The following is a 16327-nucleotide window of genomic DNA, read 5'->3' as shown; positions in this document are numbered from 1 at the left end:
GGCCTGACCAAACTCAGACTGACCAGAGCTTAGATAGACAACAAACTCTCTTTGAACTAATTACAGGGAAAAAAAAAGCAAGCACAGCTTAGTGTCCTGTCTTTTGCTGGAGTTAATAAGCTGTTACAGGATGAAGGGCACCACTTATGGCTTGCACATCTTTTCCAGTCATTAAGTTCTGGCTGAGAACTGGTTTGTCTGAATTGTTTTTTCCCCACCAACCCTCTCTTAAACCATCCAACTATCCGGAGCAGCACTTGGTGCACTCCAAATCCCTCACAGCCCAGTCGTCTGAATTTTTGTTCTTTCCATAAAAAAGCAAGAGCTTGCGACTTTGAATTTACGACAAGAAGCTTCTGCTTTTCATACAAGAATGATTTGTTACCTTCTTGCTCTGTGTAGTATAATGGGCTTGGCCTCATTAAACACAGAGGAGGCACGCAGGTAACAGCGTTCATAATCCCATCAGCCAGGAGAAATGAATTTCTGGATACTATATCACTCGATTTAGTTTGTTTGTTACACAAGAAGGCAAATTCAGTGATTAGCCAGGGCAGTCTTTCTCTATCCTCTACACAGGGCAGATTTTGTGTGTCCTCTAAATGTTCTTTGCTCATTCCAGTATAGGTATTGCACTATACAAAAAACCCACATTTGTTACTAAATGTCAAGGTTTATTTTGAGAATGCAGTTAGTATGTAATACCTTGGAAGATGAACAGCTATTGTAAATACAGAATAAAAGCTCAAGCACCATAGCTCTTCTGTTCCTGTATTTGTGTTTTACAAGGAAAGACACACAGCACTAAATTGCATAACTTCCATAAAAGGTGCTATAACTAATTTAGAAAGACAATGCCTCAACAAATTAGCATTTCAGATCGACATACATGTGCATGCATGATCATAAGAATTCAAAACAGGGGCCCAGAGAGCCCTGTAGCGTGAAGTGCTCTTAATCCCTTCAGCTGTGCTTTGAACTACGAGCAGTACCTGTTTTGTCATGCTACCCTACGCTCAGCTCCCCTGCCTCAGCTCCATAAGGCAGGCCACTAATTTTCTCTAATCAGTTGTGTGAGTGTTAGTAAGCCTTGTCAGCTCATTTACATCAGTGGACACTAATACAATAGGAAATGAACATATTGATTTCACTCAGATCCCTGGGCAGCCGCCAGTTACCAACATATCTCAGCTGAGTTTGAAAACAGCGACGCTCTTGATTGCAAAATGACTTTTTTCCCTGCTGCTGCCCTCCCCATGCTCAGTTCTGATCAATACATCATTCTGATTCACAGACACATCTTCCTCAGGAGGCTTTGAACCAACTAAGTGCAATTGCAAGCCCAAAGAAAATGTTGGCATTTATTTTTTATGTTGCAAACTAATTCTATATATCCCCTCTCTCAGGATTCATGGAAAACTCGACTCTTTTATTGAAAGGCCCTGTAAAACTGAGGTAAAGTACAAGATTAGAAAGGTAGCTCTAGTAGAAATGACAGAGGATGAAACTCATTGCATATCGCACCATGAAGAACACATGGCAATTTGTTTAAACAAGGCAGGGGTAAGTTTCCTAGCGGCAAGGAATTTAATGCTAAAATCTATCAGAACTAATGTGTGCCTTGTGACTTTTACACTCAGCAATTACAGTATAAATCAGTCCATTTCACTCTAACTGCCCTAAAATCAAACGTTTGTTATGGATATACACTTAGAATGAAACAGTCAAAGAGTTGTTCCCACTCTGACCAAGGCTACACAGAGCAGAGGCAATTACCCCCTTTTTTTTTTTCAGATTAGCTTCGTAAATTATCTTCCAGTTTTGTCACTAAACCTTTCAATTTAATCTGTACTAACCTCATTTAAATACATGGTGGCTTTTATCTGTCTGTACAATGAAATTTCTGGATAAGGCTCCAACATCTCATCTCCCATCATCTTCCAGTAGGAAGGAGTTGGGGGCAGCAAAACCTACCACTAATGCTTAAGCTTCTTGGAGCAGGCTGGCTAGAAGCATAGCTAGGATAATAATTTGTACCCTCCTTCAACCACACATAATACAGTCTTTATTCAGCAAATAGCAAAGTCGTTTCACACCATGCCAAAGGTCAGCTTTTGCTGTATTAATAGCTGCTCTGGGAGGATCAGTGTTGTGCTATCCTACATTTTTTCCAGGGCCTGGAGATGCAATTTCCTACAATCTGCAGGCAATTTCCCACCAATTTTCTTGGGGAGCTAATAGGGTGTGACAGGAGATGGAGCTAGCAAGCAGCAGGCGGCTTCAGAAAAGACAAATTGCATCTCTGCCACCTAACTGGGCAATCTAGAAAGACAGAGTTTATAGCTTTGTAGTGTTATTGGGCCCCATGCTAACAGCAAATCATTCAAGCTGCTATCTGAATTTCATATTCTTTTCCTTCTGAATTTGTTATCCCCACATATCACTTTGTAGCACTTTTTCTACAAATGACAGTTAAACACAGATCATGTACGATTACTAGTTTAACTGCCTTTTAACTAGACAAGCCTTGCTAAATGCTATTCACACTCAGAAACAGAGAAATATACAGTCTCACTGTCAAATACAGTGATATTTTTGATTATTTTCATACTTGTCAAGGTACAAAGCAGATGCCTACAGAAAGGGATTGATTTGTAAGCTAAATTCAAATGAATCACACAGTGCAAACTATGGGAACATTTAAAAAAGCCACTACAGTAAGCACACCTATTGTGGTAAGAAAGTCATACTGATCATATACAGTACAAAATGAAAGTATAAAAAAAAGCCAAATATCACCGGTAAGTTCTCCCTCTACTCTAACAGTGCTTGAAACCTAAAAAGATAAATTCAACAGTCTACAATCAGTTCAATACCATCCATACAACCATTTTCCTTACAGATTTAAAATTATTTAAAGTTAGTAAAACTAGTAAAGCTCTAAGAATGTATCACCATATCCACTTTAATAGAAATGAAACTGATTTAAAGCTGTTAACCCTCACCTAAGATATAAAAAAAAAAATTAAAGAATTAAAGAAAACTATTCAAAGGCACATAACACTAGCAACTATTGCAAGTTATATCTGTCACTGTACTTCCCCTTACTATTACAGCAAACCCAGGGGATAAATACTGTAAACACATTCTATTACAGAACCCTGTATATCTGTATGTTTTTCTTCAAAATATAGAAGAACAAGTTTCTGAAGGCATGGAGATTATTAAAAACAACCAACAATATTAATGAAATTATTATAATTAGCAAAATTTGCAAGGTTAGTATTCTCCCCTCCCCCCCCCATAAGATTAAATTAGGTAGAGTAAAAACAATCGCATCTAAATTATTGCTGTCCACTGGGAGACAAAATTAGTACTGAGATGTATAAAATTTTACTATAATTTAACCCTAAGGATTTTTTTTTAATTACCTAAGTAATGGCAAAACTGTAAAATTACAGTGAACAAAGTGTTGAAATATTCTAACATGCATTTTGAAATTCTCACATTTAAACCACTTGTCATTAATATCCCCATTTCATATTTGTGGTTTTTAATAAGTTACAGCTAGATAAAATACTGAAGAACCAGGCAGAATTATAAATAGAGTACCAGGTCAATAACTTGCACTCAACAAAGAAGAGTGTCTACATAAACAAATAAAAAACGCTATGAAAACCATTCAAAAACCAGAAGTACTTCCTTAAACAGATTCACTGATAAAAACACAAGAGTATCAGGACTTGAGGATCTTGAATTTAACAAATAAAAATTAATGATTTCTCTACACAAGTCTATAAACTTCTTGAAGTACACATTCAAAAACTCAATTATATCATAGTTTAGCGAATATTCACTCAAATGCTGTCAGAAATACACATCTCACATCATGAACAATCAGAAAGACAGAGGAAAGTAGAAGCATTATGTATGTATAATGCATTAAAACATCTCTAGAGGACTAATATATATTCAGGAGAAAACAGAGGGGAACACAGTAGTAGACTGGTCCCTGTATAAAAAGGAAACTTATTCCAGGAAGTAAATTTAATACGGCCACAAAAGTTGAATCACTGAACTCCAAAGTTTTGTTGCATCATGGCATGCTAAGCAAATACCAAACTGACATTAAGGTCATTTATATACTTAACAGCAGTGTTTGGCTGATTCATCAACAATCAAAAAAATATTTTGAATTTGCAAAGCCATCAGATTATACATTTACTTGAAACCTAATTAAGAAAATACTCAGGTCCAATTGCAAAAAAATAACAATATCAGGATTATTTTTTAAGAATAAAGGCAAGGAAGCTTCATTGCGCTCCAAAACATCTTGCTACAGCAAACCACAAAATAAAAGTTATTATCTTATCATAATTGCAGCCAATTTTTAAAGTAATGGAGTAATCCACTGTGGATTGCTGTAAGGAAGTGGGACAAACACTGTGAAATGAACAGATGGATTTTATTTTAAACAAATTAGGCTCACTACCAGGAAAAAACCAAGTGATTTCTAAGTTTCCCAACGCTATGGGTTAACTATGGGTTAACAAGTGCCAAGTGCAAGGTCCTGCATGTGGGTCAGGACAATCCCAAGCACAAATATAGGCTGGGCAGAGAATGAATTGAGAGCTGCCCTGAGAAAGACTTGGAGGTGTTGGTGGATGAGAAGCTCAACATGAGCCAGCAATGTGTGCCCATAGCCCTGAAGGCCAACCACATCCTGGGCTGCATGAAAAGAACCGTGGCCAGCAGGTCAAGGGAGGTGATTCTCCCCCTCTACTCTGCTCTTGTGAGACCCCACTTGGAGTACTGTGTCCAGCTCTGGAGCCCCCAACAGAAGAAGGACATGGACCTGTTGAAGCAGGTCCAGAAGAGGGCCACAAAGATGACAGAAGGGCTAGAGCACCTCTCCTACGAGGACAGGCTGAGAGAGTTGGGGTTGTTCAGCCTGGAGAAGAGAAGACTCCGGGGAGACATTATAGTGGCCTTCCAGTACCTGAAGGGGGCCTACAAGGAAAGTGGAGAGGGACTCTTTTATCAGGGAATGTAGCAATAGGATGAGGGGTAACGGTTTTAAACTGGAAGAGGGGAGATTTAGATTACATATTAGGACGGAATTCTTTACTGTGTGGGTGGTGAGGCACTGGAACAGGTTGCCCAGGGAAGTTGTGGAGGCCCCATCCCTGGAAGTGTTCAAGGCCAGGCTGGATGGGGCTTTGGGCAGCCTGGTCTAGTGGGAGGTGTCCCTGCCCACGGCAGGGGGCTTGGAACTAGATGATCTTAAGGTGCCTTCCAACCCAAACCATTCTATAACTTCCATTTATCACCCTTTCATTCTGCTTGTTTACTTTTTTAAACTGCTATTAAAATCAGTCCTTGAAGAAAACCCAGCATTATTTACAGTTACAAGCTATCATCTCTACTTTCTATGTTAACGACAGAGCATACAGAAGGGTTAATAATAACAGTATGTTTGATTACTTAAATCTGCAAACTGCATTATCTTCGCCTCTAAATCATTCTTGTCAGAAAACAGAGAGAGAAACGAGGTTCAAGAGATACTACGCCTTTGTACCAAGAGCATAGCAAAGGCAATCCTTGCCAAGCTCTACACAGTGGCAACTGTCTAGTGCTCCTTGCAGCATCGCTTCTATGAATCAACATAACCTTACTGCGGGCAAAATTGCGTGTGAAATTTTAGGAGAGGAAAGATCTCAAAATGTAAGTCTTACCTCAGAAGCCACCACAGAATTCTTCTGTGGTGAGCCAACTACACGGACCAGCAATTCCACAAACAATAAGAGTACGGAACAATGATGCTATCTTATCTCTGGGTACTTGCTTTAGGAAGGGAAATTATTACAACATACACTGGCTGACATTATCTATGCAGATTCTCCTGTAGTTTACATATGACCAACAGACTTGTTAGCAACACAAATCTTAGTAATGCATGAGTCAGAAAGGGCACAGCTTATCCAGTGTCTAGGAGTGAACTGTGGTTCCTGAAAATAAGGAATACGGGGGAAAAAAACAAATCCAAACCAAAACTCTGCTCAGTTTTTAAAATTATAACTAACATCGGTCCCCACACCACCAATTTTTTGGTATTGAGTTTTCTAAGTATAGCACTTTGGCTCCAAGGAAACATAAATCTAGCTCTCTCAAGAATTAATGTATCATAGAAGCAATGGGTTCTTTTGTTTTGAGATTATAGTATCTTTAACAATATTCTGGCCTCTAAAAACAGTTCTTCATTCATTCTTGTTTCCCTTCATGTTTTCTTATTGTATTCAATTTATAGGGTTTTTTAAAGTTATGTAAGAAAAAAAAAATGAAATAAATCAACACAAAACCAAACCCACACCCATGTGCTTAAGTGTGTTCAAAGCAGTTGTTGCTGGTTTAGAAAATGTTTAAGTGAGTGTTTGAGCTCTCCTACATAGTTGAACAGAAATTCTGAGTAAAATTCTCAGAAATGTCAGTAAGCTAAACCCACAGGGCGGATTTTTAAAGCACCCAGTTCCTACATGTCTGGTTTCCCTAGCAAAATCTACCACGCTGCACTAAGCACTTAAGCTGCAATGGGACATCGGGGAGCATGTTGCTGAAAATGGGATTATCAATTGCTGGAAAGCTGATCTTGAGCTACAGAAATATTAGGTAATGTGAAATGTTGAGAACTGGCTGTGATTTCACTCTCTTTCCTCTTAGGATTAGATGACTACTTACGGATGTCAAAGAAATGCCTGCTTCCAGTTCCAATACATAGCTCAGGTGTCTTTGAATTACTATGAAGAAACACCTGAACGATTTTATGGAGAAACAGTAGTCAGTGAAATTGCATACTGGAATCTCATTCTAGGTGAATTTTGTAGAATACAGGTTAGACTACCACTAAAACGTGTATATGTGTAGATTCCCATTCTCTGTCATCCCTCCATGTACTCTCTGCCACGAACTCTTTCTTTCATTCTGGTGTTCATCAGGTCCTACGCTGAGCTGCTTCATCCTTCCCACTCTGTGATAAAAGACTTCTCTGGTAGGACACCATGACTCATCTTGTATGGACCTACATTCTCACATTCTTTCCGTGCAGTTGTGGTAGGAAAAAAACCAAAATCCTTCAAAGAGACAGTACAGTTGGAGCCAGTCCAGCTTCTCCAGTGGAGTGGCTTAAGGGTTAAACGCTTTATCAGTAGTGCGAAATCTGAATTCAGTACTCTTCCTTAGCCTGAAAACATTAAAAATCCACCTTTCTTAATCACTAGAATGGTGGAACTTCCCCATCAACTCAAAATTGCACAAATAGAATAGAAAATATGAAGGACTACTCTAACTAGATTACATGATCCCACAGGCTCCTAACTGGGACATTCCCCCCGCCCTGTCCCTCCCCCCCAACAAAAATACACCAAAAAAAATCGGTTTGTCAATCTGGCTTTAAGTAACTTAGATGCTTCTGAAAATTCTACCTGCATCACCAATGGAAAGGTGCGACAGAAAAATTATGGTCAATTGTTTATACACAAAAGCATGCACGTGACTAGATGACACATTCTACTTTGATACTTGTATTACAAAATGACACTATTATTTTAACAGTCTACGAACTTCATATTCCTTTGGGGCTCCCTCTTCCCTTTAAAGGAACAAAAGCTTCTGAAATGCCAAACGAGTTTAAAAGAATTAATGCAGATGAAAATTCTCTCTCAAGGACCAGTGCTTTGTGGGTTGATACAGAACTATCTTTGCTTGGAGCTGTAGTCAAAAGGAGGTACCCTGACATACTGACAAATGCATTGTGTGGAATAATATCGTGATTTGCTGCACAATTGATTTATAAAAGGTTATGGCTAGTGCACATGTACAAAATATACTGTACATGCCTGCCATAGAGCTGGCAAAGAATTTTGTTCAGTTGAATTGATATTACCACAAATCTCCTCCTTCGTCAGTTATTGTTTGCACTGACATCCGATATGTCATTGGTAAGGACTCCCTGCATCTATCTGGCACTAGTGTTTGCCAGAGTGGCATTCAGACATCTCTAAATACTGAGGGCCACCCAGCAAACAAAGACTGTCCCAGAAAGGGGCTAATCAAAGCAATCTTTTAGGAATGTAATTAAATTGACAAAAAAAAAATATTAATTACCTACACCATAGTACTGCTGTACCTCTTTTTTCCATGTGCTTTTCCCAATGCCTTTTCTTGTTTCTGCTGGTCTGGCCTACTGTGTTTCTTCATTCAATACACAATTTTTTCCACCCACTGCTTTACAAAGGGCTATAAGAATTTACACAAGTTTTATGTTCTGCAAGTTTTAACTCTTGTAGGTAATAGTGTAGACAGACATGCCCAGATTTCACCAAATGTATCTTTTCATTAAAAATTAGATCTGTTGGTGGAATGAGCTTTGCTGTTTGACAAATGAAAAAAAAAAAGTTTCATAAACTCTAAGTGAAAGCTGGAACAAAAAATTGAGAGAACTATTGTATGATGCGTCCCCAAGTATTCAGACCCAATGCTTAAAGTAGATCTGACTGGGGAAAAAAGGAAGTAATTTCTTAATTACAACCGAGAAACATATGGTACAAATATTATTAAATTCATTCATATGCATAAATAACGTCCAGTTCCATAACTGCTCTGACTCACTGGGCATTCTAGAAGCTAAGAAGAAAAGAGAAGGTATTTCATGATTTTCCCAACAGTATGATTTTGAATCTCCTGATTGCCAAGAATGTGGTCTTACCAACAACCGCGATGTTACAACTTAAAGCAGATCCATTATACGCGTGTGTATTTTTTTTTAAAGTTACATGAATGTGTTAGAATACTTGCATTATTGGTTCCTCTGATATCAACTTTTAAGAAAGGCAAAAGAACACCTATAAAGTAAAAGCCAAGGTGACAGTAGTTTGGAAGAAATCCAAATGTTCCTGATTACAGCAAATTTGCCAGTGCTGCTAAACAAATGATCCATTGGCAGAGTCAGACGTTTGGAAAAACTTCAATATGTCAGCAGGGTTAGTAAAATTCAAGTAACCTAGTAAATAATCTTTTTTAAAAAAAACTTTCCCTTTTTAAAATGGCATAGCACTTCACAGTATTTCAATGTAAAAAATATAATTGCTTCTTTGAAAAGCCTGAAGATTCTGCTTTTTGCCTCACTCTGTGAAAGGAATATGACGACCACCTATACTGGTCTGCCATTTTCATAATACAGATAAATATTCACAACACAGCAACAGACAAAGGTATAGATGCATATGGATAGAACACTGATTTTAAATGTCTAGGAAACCAGATTATCCTGAATGGTTAACATTTTACATTCCTAATGCAAAGTTAATTATTAAGTATTAAGGCCATTACAATTAGAGATGCTATAAAATGGTTTCAGTAGAATGGTCGTGTAAATTGAAAAGAAAACTGATGTCTCTTCAGACTGGAAATTGAGAGAAAACTTTCCCCCAGATGAGAAATTCCCTATCCAGTCAATGCATCTGTCAGTCAAACTTGTTCCTTCCTAGTTATGTGCCTTTGAAAGAGCAGGGATATAGGTCATGGTCAAATGCTAGCAAAATCAGAAAGCGGCTCTTCACAGATGAGTCTTAACCTGTCTGCCAGTTTGTGTAATCTGAATTATTTGTTCAAAGATATTCTTCTGTTCATCTGTAGTCTCCATTAGCAACAGAAATTCTAATTAAATTACAGAATGTAGGAAACGAATGGCCCTCACTGGTGCAACAGCTAGGTTTGCCTAGCACACAGTGGTAGAACTCGTTAATCTGAAAAAACATAGGTAGAATAAAATGTACACATTCTCTCCTCATCCATTTCTCTTGAGTACACGAAGAAAACTTGAAGATGCATAGCTTTGGTAACTGGCTGCTTAGCATGGCTCTTCACATATGTCACACACTGTTGTGACAGTGGAAAAGACTCGAAGATTGCTCAGTATGAATACATAGAGCCTATAGGCCTCCGTAAGACGGGACACTCAGGAAAATTAATTCTAATTAATTTGTACAGTGGATTAGTTAAAAATCAAAATACTCCTTTGTCAATATTCTCACAAGAAGTTAAGAAACTTAGTTTAGGTTAATTCACTTCACTTGCAGCCCTGCAAGTATTTAACATTGTTTAAGTGATCCCCTGTAAAACTCACACTTTTGGTGATTTAATTAAATTTACCTGAGTATCTACGTATAGACAAGACATTAAAAAGGAAATGGTCATTAACTACCACTTCTCTGTTAAATACAAAGGATGCAACTTATCTAGCTCTGTTTAATCATAGGTATCCTCAGTTAATGAATAAAGGCTCTGATGTACTTAGTTGAAATGTGGTCACACATGAATTCTGTTCAGCTGGGGGAGAAAGGAGAGGGAAGTCACCTCTTCTTCTAGAGAAATGACCCAATGACTTATGATCAGGCACATATTATTGTATCTGCCAAAGAACATATACATGGGACATCAGAATAAACTTAAAATAAACTGCACAACTTTATGAAATGTTCAATTTTTATATTTACACTATAATTAGTACAAAATTGCCTTTTAAGTTTTCTGTAGCACAAGACAGTATCTACTGGACTTGATACCCTAATACGTCAAAACAACTACTTTGAAGTATGATAAAGGAATCTAGGAAGAGTTATAAAGAATAAGACACCATTTTCAAACTATACATAGTGTTTGCTTTTGCTTCTAAAAAGGTACTTATATCCCCAAAAGGTTTTTAATTTTAAATAAGCAGGGCGGGCAGGGGGGGGGAAGGGGGGGGGGGGGGAGACTGGTTGTTGGTACTAAAGCCTTTACTGTAATAAACTAAATATATTTACAATTTTTACAAATGTTTGACCTTCAACAAAAATACAAAAACATATCACAAGATGCAAAACCAGCAAACAAGTTCATCTGAGACACCACTGCTCTACACAGGACAGAATGCAACTTGAACTGCAAGGAACAGAAAGGTATTTATCCCCCGTATTCAGGCAATAAGAACAATTTGCATGAGGTCACAAAGAAAGAAAAAAATAAAAGGCTCCAACATTCTTCAGTAGACTCGGCTTTTAAAAACTATGTCAAAAACCTAGGCTACATTTGTCCATCTTGCCTCTGTGTTCCATTTGGTCCACGTAGCCAATATTTAGTTGCTGGATGTTGCCTTCTATTTTGAAAAATCGGAGTAGTTTCATGGCAAGGTCTGGAACCTCAATACTTTTGTTCCTTTTTAAAAGGCAAAACCTTTCTACTTCTACAATTAAGAACAATTTTGGCCCAGTTCAACTTCTAAAAGTTATATCCCCATCATATTTTTCAGTAGATAACTTCATAGACTGTAGCCTTTTTGTCTCCAGAGCCAGTGACTATGTACTTATCATCCACAGAGATGTCACAGCTAAGCACTGACGAAGATTCTTTGGACTAGAAGAAAAATAGAAATATATTACATCGTTAAAAAAATAGTCTGTTACCTCATCACACAGGTGAAGATATCTGAGTCCACTCTTGGGACTCTGGGTGTTCTAGTTTTTTTCTTTAAAAACATTATCATCCTCACCTGGAAGATACTGGCTCCATAAGGAGTTCTCCATGCATTAAGAAGGTTATCTTTCCCAGTACTCACGAACCATTTACCTAAAACATAAAACAGAATGACTATGATAACATATGAAACAGACATCTGACAGATTATGGGTTTTCAACTCACTTCTATGAAATCTGTTAACTGATTGCCATTATAAAAGCTTTCACCACTTTTCACTTTCAACATACTACTTTTGCTTACAATCCCTGTGAACGCTTATGCTTTTGCATACTAGGAAATCCCTAGACTCTGTAAGTAGAAATAGCTTGTTACACACAAATCAGCCCTCGCAGCAGCCTTTAGACAAACGGATGGTTGTTTGTAGATAAGTATGTTTGAATTCATAGAGCAGAGATATTTATTCATAACTTAAGAAACTGAGATACTAAATAAGTTTTGATTATTAAATGACTATGTAATAACTAATCAGCAAAGCACGGATTAGAACCTTCAATTCTGTCTTCAGGGCAACTTACCACAGTATGCAAACTTGAGTGACAATACGCAACTCTCATGAAGGTGCAGTTGATATTTGTCTGGTTTATTTACATGTAGCACTTCTACATTGCTGCTCTCCATTCCCACAGCTAGCCATTCACCAGTAGGACAATAACCAAGGGAAAATATCTGAAAATTAAACCACATTTACACTTTTTATTTTATCCTACAGGTACACTTTTTTATTTTTTCCTACAGTGGCTAAATAAATTGTGAGAGGGAGAAGGGCCAAATAAAAGTCAACAGAAAGACTGCTGTTCAAAATTCAAGTGACTAAATAACCGCTGTTCCTACTTACTCACTTAGAAAAATAGGAAAAGAGAGCAGTGTCAGGCTATCATTTTGTTCTGGAAGCTAAATATGTGAAAGCTCCAAAATACCGTGTTGTGAGCAGCCAAAAGGAAGAAAGGAACAATATGCCAGTTGCACTGGGCTCAATCGCAGCTTTCATCCTAAATGATTCCACCCCACCACACACACACACCCCCTCCAAGCTGTAGGAAAATCCAGTTACCTGTGATGTGAAGTCGTGCTGTTGTAGCTGTCTCCCCTCTCTCAAGTCCCAGGATCTGACAGTGTTATCCAAACCTCCTGTCCAGAGTTTGGTACCATCATTAGAAATGTCAATACAGCTGGCTCCGTCTGTGTGGCCCTGGAATTGCCTGATAAAACAAACCAGATTGAATAATGATTTCCTGCCAGAGCTCAAGGTAAACACTGTTGTGGTGTTAGTTTTGGACTCTGTATGTGCATGTCATCTCTTCTGTGTCTGCTGATGGGCAAAAATCAGCCCTTCCCTCTTAATGAGCATGAAATACAACAGTATTACAAAAACAATTTCCAGGTGCTAGAGGAATGAATTGTATCATGGCTAGCTGAACAAACTCAAATACTTCCTATCAGGTTTTGAAAAGCAAAAAAAAAAAAGCTTGTGAGAACAGTGAAGTACAGTAACTGTACTTAAAAGCACTAAGGACAACTCAGTTTAAAACAAGTGCTAAGGGAAGAAAAATCCCCCATTTTCAGAAAACAGCTTCTGTATTTTTGTTTGGCGGCAAGTCAAGATGATAAATAATAAGCAGAGATATTAATAGGAAGGGATTCAGATAGAGATCCGGATAGTTAGACACGAGCATTGCTGAGTCAGCAAAGTTGTGTTGTCTGTGGCAGGAGATCACAAATATCTACATGGTGCAGTTTGTTTTAAAATCTTCTCATTAGTAATTCTCAGCTTTCAGCAACCAGAAGGTCAGTGCAAGTCTTCCTTAATCCTTTGGCAAAAGCCTTCTGAGGCTCCTGCATTTTTCATCAGCAATTAGCTTTAGGAAAGTCCTGTGCCTCAATGTGAAAGGTGGAGGATGGAGGGGCGGGGGGGAAGACAACTAGCTTGGGAATGAAGGGTATGAATCACTAAGAGCTGCCACAGAAAGGTCACGCGGCACATTTTGTTTTGTAGCTCTCGTCCCAAAATTCCACATGTTATCAATTAGCAAGATCAGCCAGCAAGTAGTGGGAACACCTACAGCAAACATTCAAAAGGCAAGACAGTCATAGATGGAGAGAGGGCACCTTTACAGAGACTGAGCAGGCATAAAGCAAACCAAAGATTTTATAGAACTAAAATCTTCTTTGTTGACCTACAAGTTCAACAAAAAGTAAAATTTGCATGCACATTAATATGACCCTCTGCATGTAAGTTTAGGCTAATTACTGATACACAGGAAATTTAATTGAAACGCAGCAGACTAAGCAGATTATTCGGTGTTTGTGTTTGGAACTTTTAAAATACCACTGCCTTTCCCAATTTAGGCTCTCTCTTCTCATACTATTGTAAGCCGTTACTTTGGTAAGCACAAACCAAAATTTATCTTGTCATAAACCACACAGCTAGTTGCTAAGAGCCATTTCACACACAGCCCTATTTTTCTTTCTGTCACAGCACTGATGCTGAATATTGACCTGCCAGGCACTTTAATCTTCTACTTACATATTCATTAACCAAAGATTTGAAAAGTAATTTACATGGTAATCCATTTATTAAACTCTTTGCAAACCATTCCAAAAGTTTTAGAGATCAAATTCCCCCAGAAAACTCAAATACCTTTCTCTGGTAAATAACCAAACATCAGTCTTTTATGCTTCCCTAAAGAAATGAGGGGATCCACACTTCCAACCGTTTTTGTAAGATTAATTTTATTACTTATCATCACTAAATAAGAACTGAAAATTCTCTTTATTACTTAACAGGACTTACGACAAAGGAAAAGAACAAATCTCAAAAGAGTTCCCTAAAAGGCATGTTCAGTCTACATCAACCACAAACCAGCAGAAATGCTGCTTGCAGAAACCTGCAGACAAATCGCAACTAACCAAAACCAACAGGAACTTTTACTCTGACTTCAGTAGGTTATGGACCAACCTTTAGGCCCTGAAAGAGCATCTTCCAAGACTAGGCTGAAGGTACCAAAACTAGTTTATGCCCAACTCGGGTGCAAACTGCATTCTTTAGGTAAGAAATACTATTTACTTTGCCGTCACCAACCACTATTCAGGGAGATAAATATTTATGTAGCTGTCCAAAGAGTAACTTCCATTAAAGTTCTCTGTAAACAAGTAATGACTCACCTGACCAATGTCTGATTGTGCAGATCCCACACTGCGATGTTACCGTCACTGCAGCAGGAAAAGCACACCTTGGAATCAGGGCTGATAGCCAGAGCGTAGCAGGCAGGGGCTGAGGATGTCAGCTCTGCTTTTATACGAGGAGTTGGAGCTGCCAGGTCCCATATGGATAATGTGCTGGCTTCCCCGCCAACTATTAGGGTGCATCCATCAGGCAGCAATTTACAAGAGCGGATGTAGTTATCTCTGTTCTGTACAACACAAATCACCTCAGTTATGTTAATACATGCCTGCCAATAATGACCACTAATATGATTCTGACTGCATCCAAGTTTTAAACAGTAGGCTATTTTTTCTGTTACCAAAGTACCGAAGAGGAACCAGCAGATCCTAAAAGGTTTCAAACGCCTACTTCCAATCACTAACCAGAGACTGCAGCTGCAGAAATTAAACTGCAGACTCCTGTTGCCACAGTCTACTCTGTTTTACGCCTGATGAATGGCAAGTCTTCTGTCTCATTACACAAAAACAGAGCCAAAAGTAAGCTTGCGTTTCTGCAAATGCATTCCATCAGCTGAGGTCACAAACAATAGAAATATTAAAGCAAATGACCTTTCATTTGGCATTCAGGCAGCTCCATATGAAAATGCAGTTCAAGTCTCGTGCCTTTCAGGTTTTGGGGTTTTCTTTCAAATACTATCTTGCATTCACAATTTTAAAGTTAAAATATTAGGTATTCCCATACTGGTCCTGGATTTATGCTGATCCTTTGTTGTTCAACGTGATTCTTCTTGTACTTTTACTATCAGTTTCACATTTGTGCTACTATTGCTGATAGAGAGGTACTACAGGGGATTTAGAAGTAGAAAACATTTTGACTTTCACTTATTACAAGCTTGACTCCTTAAGTGTATTGGATGTCCATTTCTGCGTAACAGCTGCCAAGTTAACACGGTAACAGTTCTTTAGGAAATGGAGGGTTAGGATCTACAAGATAAAACATAACAGCATTCCTACTACTACTACTATTTTTTTTTTATTCACAGCAAAAGAGCAGTAAGTACTGCGGTGGAAATGTTGGCTTAGTTAGTCAGCCATTACTGCTCCATAGCTAAAATGAAGGCAGCTAGGACTGTGCATCCAAAGACATACCTGTCACAGAACGGAATACATATTCAACTATACTTTTACTACTAGACAACTAACACAAGGGTAGCAGTAAATATAGGGTAAAGGCTAAAAAAACCAAACCAAAACAAAAAACCCACCACGTTTAACTGGATCAACACTGAAGCTAGGATTATTTTCATTCAGAATATATATTACTGTGCTTTACGACAATGTCTTCTCAGTTAACATTTCACCAATGCCTGTGCTGCTTCCGATATGAGAAGCGTGTTTTATTGAGCTGTTAACTTTTTTGAGTTAGCTTTCAGCTACTCATACTACCATACTGACTCCCTTTTGCAGCCTGCAGATGTGTAAACAATCAACCAAAATGTGTAACTTGTGGATCACCAACAAAATCATAGCAAGACTTAAAGTGACCTTGGTACTTTGTTATATTATTTCATTATGTGGTTACTATCCTCTTAC

The 16327-nt window shown here is 38.2% G+C and overlaps 1 protein-coding gene across 3 annotated transcripts in view; it reads right to left on the bottom strand.

Moving 5' to 3' along the window:
• Positions 1 to 402: 402 nt before the first annotated feature.
• LOC128902322 (transducin-like enhancer protein 1) overlaps positions 403 to 16327 on the bottom strand; it is an 86208-nt gene continuing 70283 nt past the window's right edge. Inside the window, exons 15-19 of one of the 3 annotated variants that reach the window (XM_054185107.1) lie at positions 14735 to 14982; positions 12624 to 12771; positions 12088 to 12238; positions 11585 to 11661; positions 403 to 11448 (exon numbers count right to left, since the gene is read on the bottom strand). In XM_054185107.1, coding sequence (XP_054041082.1) covers positions 11341 to 11448; positions 11585 to 11661; positions 12088 to 12238; positions 12624 to 12771; positions 14735 to 14982 — 732 coding nt within the window. In that variant the 3' untranslated portion in view covers positions 403 to 11340. The remainder of the gene's footprint in view (positions 11449 to 11584; positions 11662 to 12087; positions 12239 to 12623; positions 12772 to 14734; positions 14983 to 16327) is intronic. The other 2 variants (XM_054185108.1, XM_054185106.1) reach the window with 2 other exon arrangements.

The sequence above is a fragment of the Rissa tridactyla genome, chromosome Z, assembly GCF_028500815.1.
Source record: "Rissa tridactyla isolate bRisTri1 chromosome Z, bRisTri1.patW.cur.20221130, whole genome shotgun sequence".
NCBI classification, from domain to species: domain Eukaryota; kingdom Metazoa; phylum Chordata; class Aves; order Charadriiformes; family Laridae; genus Rissa; species Rissa tridactyla.
This window is presented reverse-complemented; position numbering and strand designations above follow the sequence as displayed.